General features: G+C 35.1%; 1 protein-coding gene across 2 annotated transcripts in view; it reads right to left on the reverse strand.

Moving 5' to 3' along the window:
* Positions 1–18,131, reverse strand: part of Arap2 (ArfGAP with RhoGAP domain, ankyrin repeat and PH domain 2) — a 174,975-nt gene that overhangs the window by 83,555 nt on the left and 73,289 nt on the right. For both annotated transcript variants that reach the window (XM_027938904.2, XM_027938896.2), the window contains exons 13-18: positions 17,479–17,653; positions 16,899–17,033; positions 3,402–3,546; positions 1,252–1,354; positions 388–586; positions 133–196 (exon numbers count right to left, since the gene is read on the reverse strand). In XM_027938904.2, coding sequence (XP_027794705.2) covers positions 133–196; positions 388–586; positions 1,252–1,354; positions 3,402–3,546; positions 16,899–17,033; positions 17,479–17,653 — 821 coding nt within the window. The remainder of the gene's footprint in view (positions 1–132; positions 197–387; positions 587–1,251; positions 1,355–3,401; positions 3,547–16,898; positions 17,034–17,478; positions 17,654–18,131) is intronic.

Below are 18,131 nucleotides of genomic sequence, written 5' to 3' on the forward strand. Positions count from 1 at the left end.
ATAGTTTACATGTATGATTCAGAAACTATCCCAAAAAGTTTTAAAATAATGGTCTCTCCCCAAGAGGATAACTATAATATCCCACTTCCCAGAATTTTTGAGATTAAGAGAAAAAGCAAAAAGAGCACTTACCTCCCTTTTTCTACCAAGAGTAAGACATCCAATTTTTCCCCATTTTGAACCATTGTGCTGATTGCTGGAGGGAAAAGAGAAAAGCATGCACACATTGTTTTAAATGTTACACAAAATACCCACAAAGACACAATTATTAATACTCCTTAGTTTTAAGTTGGGAGTAAGCTATTACAACTTGATATAAAGCTGCTGTTATTGCATGCGATAAAGAATTGTGTTTGAAAGATAAGGGGGAAAAAACACACATCTTACTTAGCTCTTGCAGTCTTCTTAAGTGCATTCTATCTTCCTGAGCTTCTTGCATTTGGAGGCAAAAACGTAAACTAGATTTGTCCATAGCAAACCAGCCTTTCCTCCACTGATCCAGGGCATGGCAGTCTTTGTAGAAGAGTTGACCAATCAAATCATAGTCGGCTTCTGTTAAGTTTTCAGCAACAAAGGGAACAAAATGCTGTTAAAACAAATACAGAAAAGTAATAAAGACAGTGAAAATAGGAAATTCCCTATCTACAGTTGAGGGGAGTTGGAAAATTATTTTAACTTTTTCTATTTTAAAGATTCATAAGCAACCAAAAATTCAAAACAATTACTTAAACTTGCTATCAGTCTCAAAAACGAACAGCTAAAATGCATTTTCAAAAAGCATCTTAAGCTTTTTTTTTTTTTTTTTTTTTTTTTGCTATACATAGAGTTGAAACAGGAAGACATTCTCTTGGTTGATTTGTGGCATTTTTCAAAATGTCAACCTTCCATGTTTTTCCCCACTTCTATCTTTTACTGAATTTGTTCCTCTCCCTTTTGCATACATCATGAATAAAAATCTACCTATAAAAAAGACACACTGAAATGACTTTACAATATTAAAACTACCTTTGTTTTTTTAAATCATGGACTTAGCTTGTAAGAATGATTTCTCCAAAATCCTATATTACTTACCTGTCTGTTTCAGGAGCGAAGAAGGTAGTTTTTTAACCTCTTTAGACTACAATCTTTGAAAACCTTACTAGGTATGGCCCTTCTTCCCAGTAACTTACATAAAATTTTCACAGACCCCTAAAGCTCAACTACAGACTCCAAGTGAAGAGTGTTTTCTGGGGGAATATAATACTTCACTACCTTGGCTATGGTCTCTGTCCATTTTCTTTGAGCTTGAGATGTTTCAGCTCCAAATAAAAACACACGTTCTGAGGGCAAGTAGATCTCAAAGATAAATATAGGCCTAGAACAAGCAGGGATAAAAAGATACCAGTTATGCTCGATTCCTATGAAAATAAATAACACAAATGTCAAGTTTTTAATTAGATTACTTTTTAAAGTGGAATAGTGCTGAGAAATCAACTTGCTTATATATCATATTATTCTATTGATGGTTTGTATTTTATTCAAATGAGCTAAATGCAACACATGGGATCAGACGAAAGGAATATGATTCTGATCAATCACTCAACAGCACGACTATGTTACGTTCAGGTGACAAACATGATGGAGGCCTTTCTTAGTCTCAGTTTCCCTCCAAGACTACTCTTTCCTAATTTACTTCAACGTAATGTTCAAAACAAACATTGCCCAACAGCATCTCATCTAACACCAACAATTCATCTTTTGTTGATAATATTATAGTAACACTCCATGTCCTAAATCCTTTCTTGACTCCTTCATTGACAGCTCCGAATCCTTCCTAGAACTTGCTAAAGTATGTACTAAAAGTCTTAATATCCTATATAGAAGTCATCTTCCTTCTTCTCCTCTTTTGCCCCAAACCTGTTGTATCGTCTTCATGTCCCAACATAAAGCCATCTCCATTGACCTCATCAGCAAGCTCAAATCCTTAAAATCTAACTCATTCGTTCCCTTAACATCAACCCATTCCCATCAGTTCAACTGTAAGATGATTTCTCTCTTCCATTCACTCTTCTAGTTAAACACTTGGCAATTATGATCTTTCTTCCTATAGTCTTTTTCTTACCAATCTACCAGCTCTCTTTTAAAATACAAATGTGCTATGTCAAGAAATTTGTAATGTTTTGAACAACCCACATAAAAAATAAAAAAAATAAATAAAAATAAATAAATAAAATACAAATGTGCAAAACTACCTAATGCCTTTATTTACAGCACTGAGTTCAAATTCTACAACAGACTATTTAAGGCAATTCAGAATCTGGCTATAACAATTATTTTGTAACCCCATATCATTGCATATATATAAAATACTTGTACCAATAACATTTTATCAAAAATATCTTGTTTTTAATATGTTTATATGTGGACATAATATCAATTCTTTTAAATTGTATCTGATTTGTTATTTATTAAGGTAGAGTACACTTATTGGAACATTCCATGGTAAGCCACATTAAATTGAATATTCATTTAGAATACAAGCACTATTAAGATTAGAACAAAAAAAAATCAGTAATCAGTTTTGTTAACATCAAAATCAACTTAGGTTTACAAAAATGCTCTAGTCATTTCAACCACTACATATTGATCATTACATATTAATGACAACATAGACCAGAAAATTTCATGTAAATAACATACATTTGCAAGTTTTTTCTCATAAAAATGTATTGAGGTATTATGCTCCTATAACATTGATTTATTTAGATTTAATATTTATATCTCAGTAATTACATTGCAAAACAGAAACTTTCAAATTAAAGATCTTAGTCTACTTCTAAAAGTCCTCAAAGATTCACTTAAACTATTATGACTCAAATATATCACATAAATAGTACTTAATCTCTAACTGTACCTTTGTCAGACCTTGAAATGCCAAAGTAGAGCTTAAAGAAATTTAGCTTTGAATATGCCATTTAATGCAATTTGTATTGTGTTTAAGGCAAGCAAATAATCACCAAATATTCATTTTTCTCATATTTAACCATAATACTCATTAAAATAATAACATAAATATTGCCATTAGTTCACTATATAAAGTAATGCATAAATCATAAAAGTTGAAGTACCACAATGATCATTAATAGAATGCCATAAATTTACTTAAGATTATCTCCAAATATATTAGTCTTTCATACTAGCTAGTGTATTTTAACTCACTACTTTTAAGGGGATTCTCTAAAGAACTTTAAGACAGAAGATAGGTCTCTAAAGAACTTTAAGACAGAAGATAGGCTTTAAGACACCCTTAAATCCTGTTACAGAAAACAACCAAAGAACAGAAGTAACAAAATCCTTATGACCTGGCATGATAATTGTCTGTAAATACCTCTTCCCTTCTAGCTGTTTAATAGTAGACCTACCCGGTATTTAAATAGAAGTCTTCCTTGTGAACAGCCAGGCAGATAACTTCATTGATGTTAATGGTCCCATTAGGTGTGGTAGACTTATCATTTTCATAATAACTCAAGAAGCCACCTTCCAAAACACACCACTTTTTATTTGTCTCTAATAATGTAAAACAAAATAAAAATAAATTGAGCTATACCGTAATTTTTTTTTAATTCATGGTTTTAAATCATGAACTGTATTCAAATAAAAAGAGATTAATTTCCTTTTTCAGGTAAGAGCATAATATGGCTGCAGAGAATATAAAGCTGTCACACTTTCTGCTTTCAAAAAATGTACACTCTAATAGCAAGGAATGTACCAGACAAAAATGACTGCCAGAGAAGCTGGCAGATCCATGATGTGGCTGCTGCAAATCAACTGTGAAACCACAAAGTCAGGTCTGTGGAGAGGATAAGGAGGAAAAGTGGCACAGAAAGTGATGGATTAGGTAGATACACAAAGGAAGAAGGGGTCAGAAACTGCAGTGTCCTTATGGTCTTGCTCACGAGATTCAAAATTCATCTTGTATAGAGTTAGCACACTGTGGCACGAAGGCCAGATCAGACTATCACCCACTTTTGTTAATCACGTTTTATTAGAACACAGGCAGATACAATCATTTATGGAGGGTTTGTAGCTACTTTGCCACCACCAGGGCAGAGCTGACTTGGGGCAGAGACCGTCTGGCCCACAAAACCTAAATCTTACTCTCAGGCCCTTTTAAGAAAAGTCTGTTGATTCTTGACTGTGCAGATATGGTGAGCCACTAACATGGTTTTAGCAGTGGAATATAATAAAAGATTTGAATTTAACACATTCTGCTTGCTCAAAAACATTGGATTAAGAAAGTGATGCCAGAGGTAAGGAGACAGTCTGGACATTGAAGTGCTGAGGATGGAACCACACATGCTAGGTAAGCACTCCCAACACCCCCAAACCTCAGGATACAGCTGACAGAAGTTTTAAGTGAGGGGAGAGCCAAAAGGAGGTCAATGGTCATAGGGGTAAAGAGGAGAGTAAAGAGAGAAATGCCTACACGTGGATTTTGAGAAAATAAAACATACTGACTGGATACAGGAAATGCAGAGAACTTACTAAGGGCTGTTATCATTTTTAGCTGTGAACAAGCAATATTGTGATTGTCCACTTGTATTTTTTTTAAAAAAGTGTGCATAGTAAGGGTATTTCCTTTTAGAAACACTGAAGGAGCTATACCTAATATGAAAATCCAGGCTGAAGTACCTATCAGACAGAGCAGCCTTGTATTTGCACCTTGCGGGTAAAGAAAGCACTTGGTAACTGTAAGTCTTTAGCATACAAGTGGTAGTTGGAAATATAAAGTAATAAAGTATAAAATCTTAGGGAACTTAAAATTATAAAGAACAGTGGACAGACAGGAGATCACCCTAACAATGAAATAGATGAGGAGAGAAAGGAAGGCATAGCAATATTATATCCAGCAAGGAAATCCAACGAACAAGGGCTGAGTAAAACAAAATGCTGGTCTCAAGAATAGGGAGGAAATTGCCTAATTTGCTGAGAGTGCTGTGGAAGTAGCTGTGAAGTGTATGGAAAAGTCTCCATGTAAAAAAAGGAGTGGTATCAGGACAGATCAATAACCTACATAATATAGAAAAACAAACAAACAAAGGCATGATACAGTAAGACAAATGAAGACAATCAAAAGTTGTTTACCTGGCTGAACCAAGGATGAGCATTTATTTCTCATAAACAGAAGGAAATAAAGAGAACTGGAAAGTACAGTTAGGTCTTGAGGTAGAAGAAACTAAAAGCACGTGACCCAAATAAACCATTTCTCCTTCAAAACTGGGCTTAGGCTCAACCTCTGCTGAGACTTTTCTCTAGCCTTCCATTTGTCTCCCTTCAGTGGCATATCTTCAGTGGCATCCTTAGTACTATGTGAACCCTTGGACAGTTGGGCTAGAAGTGGGTCTCTGTTACTGACTAGGAACCCTCAAAAAAGAACTTCGCCATTCTGTGAAAAGCATCCAACTCACAGGACAACTGTGATTATTAAATGATGCAGTGCATGTGAAGCACACAGGAGAGCAATCTGGTATGTGGCTGCTCAGGTGGCTAGTAGCACTTTCCGATGATGCAACAATTTTCATTTAATGTAATAATTTAAAATGCTACTTTCATATATGGCTGCAGCTTTTGAACAAAATAAAATTTAGATATATTTGTTCATGCAACAATGCTGTAAGCAACTTGAGAATAAGAACTGTGTTTTCTATTCTCAAAAATTACCATATTGCTTTGCCTAGGGGAAGTTTGTTAAAATTATTATTTTCATAAGTAAGGAAGTAAAGCTATTAGTTAAGGCAATAGCTCAGAAGAGGCTGCAAACTAAAAGAGAAGTATAAAGATGAGAAATATGTTAAAGAACCAACAATAGGATTATAAATGCAATTACTTTCAAATATAGAAAGATAAATCTATGTATGCATCTCTATCCCCCCCACCTCAAGACAATGACACCAAAAGTATACAAGCATAAACTCAAAAGAGAGAGCACCACAGAGACCACAGTTCATAGGAAAAGAGAGAGAGAGAGAGAGAGAGAGAGAGAGAGAGAGAGAGAGAGAGAGACACTCTGATCTTTCTGAGAGGCAAAAGGTGATACATTCAAACATGCAAAAAGTCAACAAGAACTAAGTAATATTCTACAAAGTTCCAGAAAGGGTTAGAAAGGCTCATCCTCAGGAGGCGCAGGATAAGAGCTGAGGTAAGGTTTATAACAATGAGCAGTTAGGCACGTTTTTTTCTACTGTACTAAGCAACTAAGCACCCACCAGCAATGTTCATGAGAAGTTTGAGTCCTTCCCCTGGGGAAACCAGACCTGTCAGATTCTAAACTGGGGCTCCAGGGCTGCTTGCAGGGAGAATAGGATGCAAGCCAGGAAACAGTGATTACATGAAGTCCTGCACACTAAAGAAACAGTGAGACCCCAATTATCTCCTCACATATAAACTGTTAGAACCAGGATTATCCAAGACTCCCACATCAACATTCTCATCAAGAGAATGGTGGAGTCTTCTAACTGAACCCAACCACTTAAAGAAAGCTTCCAGAAAGAATTCTCTCCTAGAGCCCACTGAAGGAGTGCAGCCAAGCCAATATGCTGATCTCAACCCAGCGGTATCGAATTTGAACCTCCAACTCCAGAACTTTGAGAGAATACATTTCTGCTGTTTTAGATCACCATGTTTGTGGCAAATTGTTACATCAGCCATAGTAAATTAATATGGCTGGGAAGGTATGAGAATTCATGGTTTTCTACATAAAGCTCACAGCATAGTGATGACTATGTAATCAATAAATGTTATTATTATTGAAATTTTTTTTCAAGAAAGCTTCCAACATGAAAGGCAAACCAAATACAGAAAAAATAATTTTTTAAACAATGATTAATATCATATAGCTAAGGGAAGAAACCTCATCTACACAAGAACAGCATGATTCAAAGAAAAGAATCGATAACAAAGAAATAATTCCTGATAACTAAAAACACAAAACATTTTTTAAATAAGAAAAAACTTATAAAAAGGGCTTTCCCCATAATTAAAACAAGAGACAAAAAAGAAGATAATATCAGATAATCAATTCTTAAAGGTCCAACATCTAACTACCATTACTGCTAAGAAAAGAAATGAGAGAAAATTTATCAAAACAATGGAAAAGGTCTAAAAATGAAAAAGAACAAATTCATTTTCCATAAAATGATGTGCAGGTATTGCCTTGGTAAAATGAAAACAGATTTAAAACATTGGACCTAAAAATCACCAAGTGGAGCATTACATGGAGATTTGGTTTGGAAAAAAAAAAAAAGCAAACAAAAAGACACCCAGACTTTGTGGCCTCCCTAACGATTCTCAGCCATCTCAAAGATTTGGAAGTAGAAGCTATGAAAATGGACAAAACAGAGTGGTCAATAATGTTACCATTAAGCTCAGATTGAAGAAAATTTCAAAATAAACAAGCAATCTGGTGGGGGGCAGCAATTTTAGAAGGCTTCTAAAATCACAATGGGAATACATAAAGGTAGAAGACAGTTGATACAACAGACTTAAAAATGGTTCAGGGTTGATGTAGAAAAATATCAGAAAAGGAGAAAGAATCATATATAATAATAAAGCCCATGCATAAAATATGTGATTAAGGGATTGACATTATCTTAAATGTATTCTACATCAACTATAAGGAATATCATTTTGAAAAGTTCACTAAATTATTATTTACATGACCGTGATCAGATGCCACTAATAAAATAAACAATGATCCATGCACATGGAAAAAAAAAAGATGAAATAAATAGAGATTAGGCTAAAGACCATTATTACCAACCATAGAAACAATAAAGGGACAACAAAGTGTTATAATTTAGTTCATTTAATTGACTTGACAATGGTAGTCAGCACTATTTCCTAAAGGCTATGTATGCTTTATCTCGTTTAATTCTTAAAGTAACATTTCGGTTAGTTTCTAAAATGATGCAATACTTCCATTCTACACAAGCAACTAGGGTAAGTCAGCAAGATGGGAAACAGGGGCCATTTTGGACATGAGTACATCAGGCTTGCTTTACCAGTACCGAATTTTGAAAATTACATGCAAATATAAAGCATGCATTTGCTATTTAAGTATCTAAAGGGTTTTAAATTATATTGTATTCCAAAAGTACCTTGTGCCAGGCATGGTAGTGCATGACTTTCATTTCATGAGGTTCTGGAAGCTGAGGCAGGAGGATCCCAAGTTCAAAGCCAGTCTCAGCAATTCACTGCAGCCCTAAGCAACTTAGTGAGGCCTTATCTCAAAATAAAGAGGGCTGAGGATATGGCTATGTGGTTAAGTGCCTCTGGGTTCAATCCCAAGTACACCCTCCCCCACCAGATTACTTTCATGTTACTCCTTGCATTTACTTTGTTTCCTGACTAAACCCTAGGCATTGAAAATACAAATGCAGAAGAATTTAAAACAATGAATACCCAAAAGAGAGAATGACTTTTTATAAGCTGTCAAATTTGCCAATTTGTTATTATCAAAATTTGCTAATCTCCATTACTTCTTTTAATTTTCCCTTTTGAAAAACTAAAACAAGGTACTTACTAATTGAGCAACAAAAATACCAAATCAGCCCTTATATTTTATATTTCCTATTAAAAGACACTGACATAAAACTTCAATTCTCAGAGATCTGTTTTTTTTTTTTTTAACAGCTCTTAACTATATAATTAGAAGTCTATAGTTTGCCAAATAACTCTTTGCACAGTAAGGTAAAATATTAAACTTAAAATTTTCAAATAAGTAAAAATTCTTTGAAATTTTTAGTTTCCCTAAATAAAAGGAATTATTTTTTAATTATCACCTCGCCATCCTATTTTAGGCTCTAAAACTTGCACAGCTTCTCAAAATGTAAATTACTGCCAAGTATGAAATTGTTAAGCAACAGTTAATTTTGGATTTAAAATATACATGACATCTACAGACATTAAGGCTAAGAAAGTCTGTAGATTAGATACAATGAATAATGTCTATAGCTAATTCCTCAAATTTGATCAATGTACTGTGGTTATTTTAGAGCATTATTTATAAATGTCCTTTTTTGTAAGAAATGCACACCAAGGTACTAGAGGTTGTAAGTGATTCTCAAAATAAATACACAGATAAAGCATGAGAAAAATATATACACACATATATACAAATGCAGATGTGTGTATGTATGTGAGTGTGTATCCATATACACACATGGGCAGAAACAATAAGGATAAGCAAAAGTCAAATGTTACTATTTCAGTATCTGAATTAAAAGTACATGGATATTCTTCGTACTATTATCGCAACTTTTCTGGAAGTCTCAAATGAGGTCAGAACAGGTAAAAATAAAAAGTTAAAAGAAAAATATGTTAAATTCCTCCTTGAATTTTCTTTTATCACATCATTAGCATCTTAGGCAGAAGTGGTGATGAGAAGTAGAATAAAACAAGACAATGCAGAAATACTCACTAGGTGGAAACCTGAGAACTGCATGACTGCCATATTCTGAAAAGAAAAAAATCTTCACATGAAAAGAAGAATCCTAACTAGCAGAAACAATGAACACAGAAATCCTTTATGGCTATTGGAAAAGAAAGCTACAGAGGCCCAACCCTTTCTGGTGGAAGGGGATATATTATTCCAAGGCCCTCCAATCTTGATTTACAATATGTACCACTTTATGAAAAAGATCCTGAAAGGCAGTACTTTTAAAATGAATAATCATTGTTTATTTCTAAAGTGCACAAAAAGCAAAAACCAATGTACTAATCAAAGGAGGTTATGAAACAATTTTAAAACAAGATGCTCTGATGACTAGAATAATTTTCATAAAAACAACAAAACAAAAAGGTGCACAAAATTCAACACAATCACTGGTTCAGATGAGGAATTCCACCTCATGTCCTCACTGGCAGTCTGCAGTCCCACAAAAGAAGAACAGAACGGGGCTGAGAATAACAACAATCAGGTGGTCCCTTTATGGGGTGACAACATTCAAGGAGGAAGCCTACCTCAGACTAAAGTGACAAGCACTGACTTCACTGAAAAAAAAACAAAACAGAAAAACAGCCTTTGGAATAGTCCTTTAGGACCAAAGACTGCATGTTTCTAAACTAGCAAAAAAAAAAAAAAGGTATTCTGTGAAGAAAGTCACAGAAAGGGGAAAGAGCCAAAACCCTATTTGGCCAGAGAAAGAGATTACACATGAAGATAGGAAATAGAAAAGGGGACTGCAGGCTGCAGGTTCATAGCGAGGCCAGGCCCAGAGAGCCTTCCATGACAGGTGTTCGGGAGTTTGTGGCTCTCTCAGTAGACAAGTGGGAGCCATTCAAAGGTCTTAAACAAACAGTGCCAAACGAATGATGCATAAAATAAATGTGAGTGCAGAACCTAATTATGTAAATTCTAATGGGAAACAAATGACAGATCTCTTTTTAAAAGGTGTAAAATCATTTTAAGTTAGAAATGTGGGCATGAGGAGATTTAGTCCTGTGACATCCATTTCAATAACCATTTATTAGCTTTATTTTTATAAGTGAAATGGGCCTCAGGTCAGACAAGACAGTCACAGGTATTATCTTTGAGGACTTAGAATAACAGAGCTGTAACAGGAAATCTTGACATTCCTATTGATTTCAGAAGCAATGAAAATCCTTGGCAAAATTATGTTAGATGATACTGGTCTGCTTAGGCCAATTTTTTGACAGGCACTCTTGACTTTGAGCAATGTCAATACCCTGCAGAAAACCCTTTTGCTGAAGAGCTTGAAGATAATCAGTTGCAAAATGACCATCACCAAAATAAAATGGAGAGCACAGCCTAAGTAACTCTCAAGACTCAGCTATAAAACATCTAGAGGTTGAAGTGTAAGTGAAGGTGGGTGGACAGGTGTTATGAAGAGGTGTAAGTGAAGTGGGTGGACAGGTCAGAGGTGTTGATCATTATTTCCATTCAATGGTGATATCTACATTAGAAATGAATGAAAAACATTAATGTGGGATTTACCCAAACACAGATAAAGGAATCCAGAGGCTACCTATTTAAGTTTTACTATGGCATGATATGATACATGTTCTAGTCAGGCACCATGGCTGTCAACCGTAGCCCAAAGGACAACACATCTAAACTGAAGGCCACTGGAAGCCAGAAGCAGCTGTTTACATGTAGGCCTTCCTTACTCCTTCTCCATCTTGTATTATCATCATCCCCAACACATCCACGTGCCCCGCACTGTTCTACTCATTCAGCACACACTGACTCACTGCAGCTGCAAAACAACTTTATTAAGTCCCTCCTGTTATTATTACCCTTTCCACAGGCATCTAAAAGAGTTAATCTGCTTTCCCAAGGTCACATGAATACCTAGCTTCAGAGCCAGGGCAGAACCCAAGCAGCTGGGTCCTGGAAGCTACAATCTTAACCACTGCCCAAAATGCCTCCCTGTGCCTGTTATATGGTTTGAACTATACATGTCTATTTTTAAAATGTAGTAAGGTAGGGAAGAAGCCATGCCTTCTAAAACAGATGTGCACAATAAATCTGAGGTAGGTAGGGCAAAATTGTTATTTTACAAAACCATGAAGTTGTTTCCTAATGAAAAATTTCCTAAAATGTTGGTATGCAGAATCCACTGAAATTAAAAACACACAATAGGAATCCTTTTCATTTAAATAAATATGTTTTGGCCTTGGAAAATCATTTTTAAACCATATGGCCTACGTTGTTCATAGAATAAAATATCTTCAAAACTCCTCAATGTTAATCTTTAAATTACATATAAACAGGCTAAAATACAGTTTCTGTTAAACCATACCAATCACTTTATTTTTTTATCACAATTTTTAAAAAATCTTTATATTCCCTATTTGAGGAACTGTTTGTAATTATAGTGGCTGAGAATAGCCGAGTCTACATTTCATACTGAACTTTACTAACCAATGTTGACTAAAATAAGAATACTATTGTATTATCATTTCAAATGAAAATACATGTGTACTCATTTGTTCATAAAATAAACATTATTAATATTAAACACACACAAAAAAAAATTTAGATTAAGAACTTGTCAATAATTATCTTATGGGTTAGAACCTGGCCATGGCAACAAGAAGTGCACCACATAAGACTCCTTAAGTACAGAGTGCTTTACCTGCTAGAAATCACATCTTCACATTCTATCCATTTCGGGGGAAGAAGAAGTGAGGAATGAGGAGGAACATGAGACAGAATATATGTTCAGTACTAACTGAATGACCTGTAGGAAGTCCAAACTGCAGAAGGAGATGACATGGTGACGATGAAAAACATAAGGACTTAAGAAAGATGAGAAGCCATGGAACAAGGAGGGTTAGGCAAAGCAGCAGCAGCCGCAGCAACTATTTTGCACTTCACTAAGGTCATTCTGGATGCAGGATCCTGTATTCAATGTTTCCCACATGGTATGAAAATTATTTGTATTTGTAGAAACGCCAACCATTTTGTTTTTAAAAGTAAGCAATTTGTAAACAAGTCAAGGCAAGTTACCAAGGTAGGGGGCAATACATGGTTGGGAGGAAAAACATGGAAAACAAATCCAGGATTCTGTTATTTCAGCTTTGTACATCGGTTTAACAAGAGCTATCGATCTTTCTTTTCATGAACACCAAACAAAGAAGGAAGAAATACAGATTTGTCTTCATACCCAGGAGCTAGAACTCCAAATCCTGAAAACCTGAACTGACAATCTGAAGCCTCTGTAGTTCCCGAAGCACCGCATGCGTTTTATTCAAGACTTTTGTCTTCATTTCTAATCATTTTGCTTTACGGCTGTTTTGACAAGTACTGATGGAGTGGCGTCGTCCAGGTGCTTGCCTTTCAGAGGCAAGGGTGACAACCACACTTTAATCTCTAAATCTTTCCAAGTAACTCATTTTTTCCATAAAGCTGGTGTTCAATAGCAGTGATATTACTGCAGAATCTTGAGAAGCAAAAAAAACCAAACTCAAAACTCTCATATTTCTTGATAGTTCAACTTTTTCTTCTTCACTTTTAAGATCTTTCTGAACCAAATGTGTATCTTTTTATTCAGCTGTTGCCCCTTATCCATGGGAAGTGGAGATACAATCCAAGACTCTCAGTGGCTGCCTGAAACTGCAGCTAGCACTGAAGTCTATGTATATGTCTTTTTCTACAAATACATACTATGATAAAGTCAAAGTTATAAATTAGTACTGTAAGAAATTAATAATGACTAGCAATAAAATAGAGCCACTACAATTATATGCTAAAATAAAAATTGAAAACATGTAGTGTTTCTTTCTGGGATTTTTCTATTCAACATTGTTGGACCATAATAGTCTTCAGGTAACTGAAATACCCCTGTGAAACCACAGGTACTATCGAAAACAAAATATTAACATATGACTTGCCCTTTTACACAGCTAGTGATTTGCTAAAGAAATGGTCATTCATTCAACAAATATTTATCACATGGCTATTCCTATGTGTCAGCCTTGTTTTAGAACATCGCTAATTCTGAGCAAGCCAGGAAACACCAATGCCTCGCCAAGGTTTCACCATAAAGAGCTAAAGACAGGGTTATCTTCCTGTGATAAGAGCCATGGAGGAAATGTGTGGCACCCATGAAAGACAAGGGCTGGCAATGGAAGGACACTTCAGGGGGGTAATAAGGGACCTCACTACATAGGTGGCAATGAGTTGATCCTTGAAAGGCGAGGAGCCACATGGGGAAGTGGCGTTTTTGCAGAACAAATGAAATTTGTAAAGGGGCAGCTGGGGCAGGAATGGATGCAGCCGTAAGGAACAGAAAGGAAATGAGCACGGCCAGGCATAGGAGCACAGAGCTGCATGCCAGAAGACGGAGAAAATGGGTACGACAAGGTCTTCCAGGTCATAGCAAGGAACAAGGTTACAGTCTGACATGGGAAACTAATGAATGTCCTTGGGCAACTGAATTACAGTATCCAATGTCCATCTGCTTCTCAAGGAAAGGTTTGGGAGAAATCTAGGGCAGACAGAGGGAGACACAATGGAGGGCACTGTAGTGTAGGCAGGACAGGATGGTGATGAGCTTCAGTGATGTCAACGGAGGTTCTATTTTGAGTTTGAAAATATAGAACTGGCTGATAAATTGGATCGAAGAAGAGAATCCAAGAATACCTTGCCAGGAAATTACTTTCAAGTAAACCCACTTCTGACCTGTTACATAGCTAAAATATAAGAGCTTATTTTCATATTACATTTAGAAAAAAATGTTCCAAATAGGAAAATATCTCTAACTAAATTACACAATAGTCTGCCATCCATATACGTGTTTGCAAGATCCACGTATTCAACAAACTATGGACCAAAAATATTAAAAAAGATCATTGTATCTTACTGAACATGTACAGACTATTTTCCTTGCCATTATTCCCTAAACTATAAAATATTTATTTACATACCACTTCCATGTATTACATATTATAAATAATCTAGAGATGATTTAAAATATATGGGAAGAGGTAAATAAGTTATATACAAATACTCTGCCTCTTTATATACGGGGTTTGAACAGTCCTAGCATTCATGAAGGTTCTGGAACAAATCCCCCAGAGACACCGAGGGCCAACTGTACAGAGAATATACCGTTTCCCATTTTTTTGAAATAAACTTTAACGAAAAAGTCAATAGTTAATTTATAAAAAATGAAAGTTTAGTTACAACTGTTTAAAACATAAATGTAGTACTCAAGTCAATTAAAAAAGTTTCGAGAAAATATTAAAACAAACTGATAAGCTTATAAATATACTTTGGCATGTATAATGCATATACTATATGCTTATGATAGGTTACAAAGCTTTAAGAAAAAATACTGTATTTCAAATCCCCTTTTTGATCTTTATATAAATAAAGTGATTTGAAGAATGAGTCTAAGATCCCCTGGTACTTAGAAGAAACATTCTGGAAATGTGAATTTATTGACAAGTATATTATTTGCCATATTCAATTCTTTTAACAATTGTTATAGTCACGTCTACAAGTTATCCAAGTACTTTTAACCTTTCTGGGTGGTTCTGGACTACTTAATGATGAAATACTGACAGGAACAATAGAAGATTTTTAAAGGCTCTGTAAAATTTGTCACGTATTATCGATTAGGCTGAGTAAGGGAAAACAATAAAAAAATCAATTGCTGAAAGAACCCAAAACATTTAAATTCAATTGATAAAAATGCTCTTCCATCTGACTACCCCCTAGCTGTCACACTGTGTGTGATTAAGGCTAAAATGTTACAATAACAATTATGACACACTCAGGTGTATAATTCTGCTTCATGCTGAGCTCCTTGGTTTTTCATGTGAAGACTGGCATAACATCAACCATTTCCCAGACTTTCTATGAGGATGACCTGTAATGAATGCAAAAGATACCATGCATGCTCACATACTGTCTTCAGAAAAATCTGAGTACAGATAATCCTAATATAATCTGCTTTGGATATGACTTCCAATTTTATTTTTTTAATAAAATTAAGCATACCTAAAGTAGAAATCAGAAATGCAAAAGTGTTCCAAAATATGAAGTATTTTGGGCACTTATGCAACACTCAAAAAGTTTAGAATTCTGGAGCATTTCTGACTGTGAAGATTAGGATTAAGGATACTTAACCAGGAAAGTCAATGCAAATATTCCCAAATTTGAGAAAGTCTGAAATCTGAAATCTAAAACACTTCCGGTCCCAAGTATTTCCAAAAGGGAATACTCAACCGGTAAAGAATTTATACTGCAGTAGTAACTTCAAATGCACAAGTATCAGGATTAACACTGTAAAGTGAGTTTCTCATCCTGTTGTTCCTTGAATTGAGTAACAGCTGAACTGCACCATCTAGGGATGGTTAGGCTGCTGAACCAATCAAAGCCCACCTTCAATTGGCCTATTTAGCCTAATCTTCTTGCACTTTCTTTGTTCCAGGAAGACAGTTGTCATATTTTTATGACTCTATTTCTCAAATCAGTTACAATGTACGTAGCATCAGCATGAGGCCAGTGTCTTAGTCATCTTTATATTCACAATGTCTAGCATAAGCCTGGATAAAGTTGCTGGATAAAGGAACGAATGCCCAGTGACTCTGCTCATCAAATTCCCCAAACTGAGAATATGATTTTAAATCAAATTGATTCCAATAATTTCTTGGAAACTATGCTTAGGTTTTATTTTACTTAAACGTACTCATATTTCTAATCACAACAAATTTAACTACTCCTGTCAGTCAGTACTCTGACTGAATGTATGCCAACCTGAGCATGCCTATCCTGAAGATCCAAAGTCCAAAACCTTTTGAGCATGAGATGATGCTTCAAGTAGAAAATTCCATTCCATGAAACTTTGTTTCATGCTCAAAATTATCGAATAAATTGTATAAAACTACCTTTAGGCATGGTGTTTAGACTTAGAGCCCATGCCCAGATATTTCATTATAGATATGATCTATTCCAAAATCCAAAAAAGTCTGGAATCTAATCCAAAACACTTTTGGTCCCAAGTATTTCAGATAAGAGAGATTCAAACCATAATGAAAAATGCAAACACATAGGAAGAACTGGCAAGTTATCTATATTACCTCACCAATTGGGTATACCTAAGGGCAAGGTTTGAGTATCAGAAACAGATTTCGATGGCTCATGAGGTAGAAACCAGTGAATTCTGTTGAGAATTCACTCTGCATTCCAAACCAGTGGTAAGTCCCTGTTGCAATACATGAAATAATATCTGTGCCTGGAAGCATTTATAAATCCTTAAAAATCTCTCTCTACTGTAAGATGAAATCTAACATCTTAAGGGGAAAAAATCAAAATTTAAACCTAATTGTTTTGATAATGGAATAAAGTTTTATCCAGTAACAAAATCTAAGAGGAGCAGAAAAGATACCTTCAAGCAGTTTTTTCTCTGAAGAGACTTTAGAAGCAGCAGCAGGAGCCTGATACAAGAAGTCACAGAGGAACACGGACTGGGTGGCATCTTGATTTAACCCACCCTCGGAATGAATGTCATGTTGAGGGAAATCTAGAAAAATTAAAGAAACAATACCTTGGAAATCCAAAATGCAAACAACTTCCCTTTGTTTATGAATATTTAGATGAGTTTTGAGCTAGAAGAAAAATGACTTCAAATTTACCCCTGAATAAATGCAGAGCAATTTATTTTACTTTGCATAAAATTTGCAAATAAGCACTTAAGTCATACTTGTTATTCATATATGAAAAATCGGATTTAATTTTGGTGAAAATGATTATGTGGGATTAACTATTTTCATCTCACATTTATGAGATTAAAAAAAATACATTTCCTCAACTTTTGCTTGAAATGGTATAACAGAATATTTTGGTAATTATAATTTTCTTCCTTCTGATTTTTTTATTTTTTAAGTTGAGAAATAAACAGATTTGTGCTTTCATCCTTTAAGGGATGCATCAGAAGAAAGTGGGTTAATTTAGGGTAAGGGACAAACCTGAGAATTTGTTATGATAGAGAAATTCCATTTGCAGACTCTGCCCAGCCTTCTTGGCCAGGAGATAGGGGGTGCTATGTACGGGGTCTCCAGTCGCACACATGACATCAGCTCCACTGAACAGTAAAGCCATCGTTTCCAGCACGTCTGGTTTCACCACAGCAGCACACAGAGCCTAGCCATGAAAAGAAAATATACCTTTTAAGGGAAGTAAATATGATGCTACTTATTACAATGAATGAAAGTCTCACTATTCATTTATGAGATGAAGTTTTTATTCAGTGTTCCCTGAGGCAGCTAATAATAACTAAGCTCTGAATTAGGCAATAGACACAAAATGCCTGCTTTGTATGGATTTAAATTACAACCTAAGACCTCTGCATCTCAGTTCGCTCCTTTGTTGCTGTGATTTTCTCCTTCCAAATCTTCCCATCCATCATAGCTGCTTTGGAAGACATTTTTATGCCTACCTATTCTATTGTGGTTGACAATAAGAAAATTCAAAACCTTTCAAATGCAATAATGAAGTAGCCACTAAATGTTCCACCATATGAATGTTATTAATATATTTTTCCTAGCCTAATTAGAAGCTGTAGAATATTTAAACTATTATTGTGCTTTGGGAATTTGAAAGATAATGGCAAAGCAAATTC

This window comes from Marmota flaviventris, chromosome 7, assembly GCF_047511675.1.
Source record: "Marmota flaviventris isolate mMarFla1 chromosome 7, mMarFla1.hap1, whole genome shotgun sequence".
Lineage (NCBI taxonomy): Eukaryota > Metazoa > Chordata > Mammalia > Rodentia > Sciuridae > Marmota > Marmota flaviventris.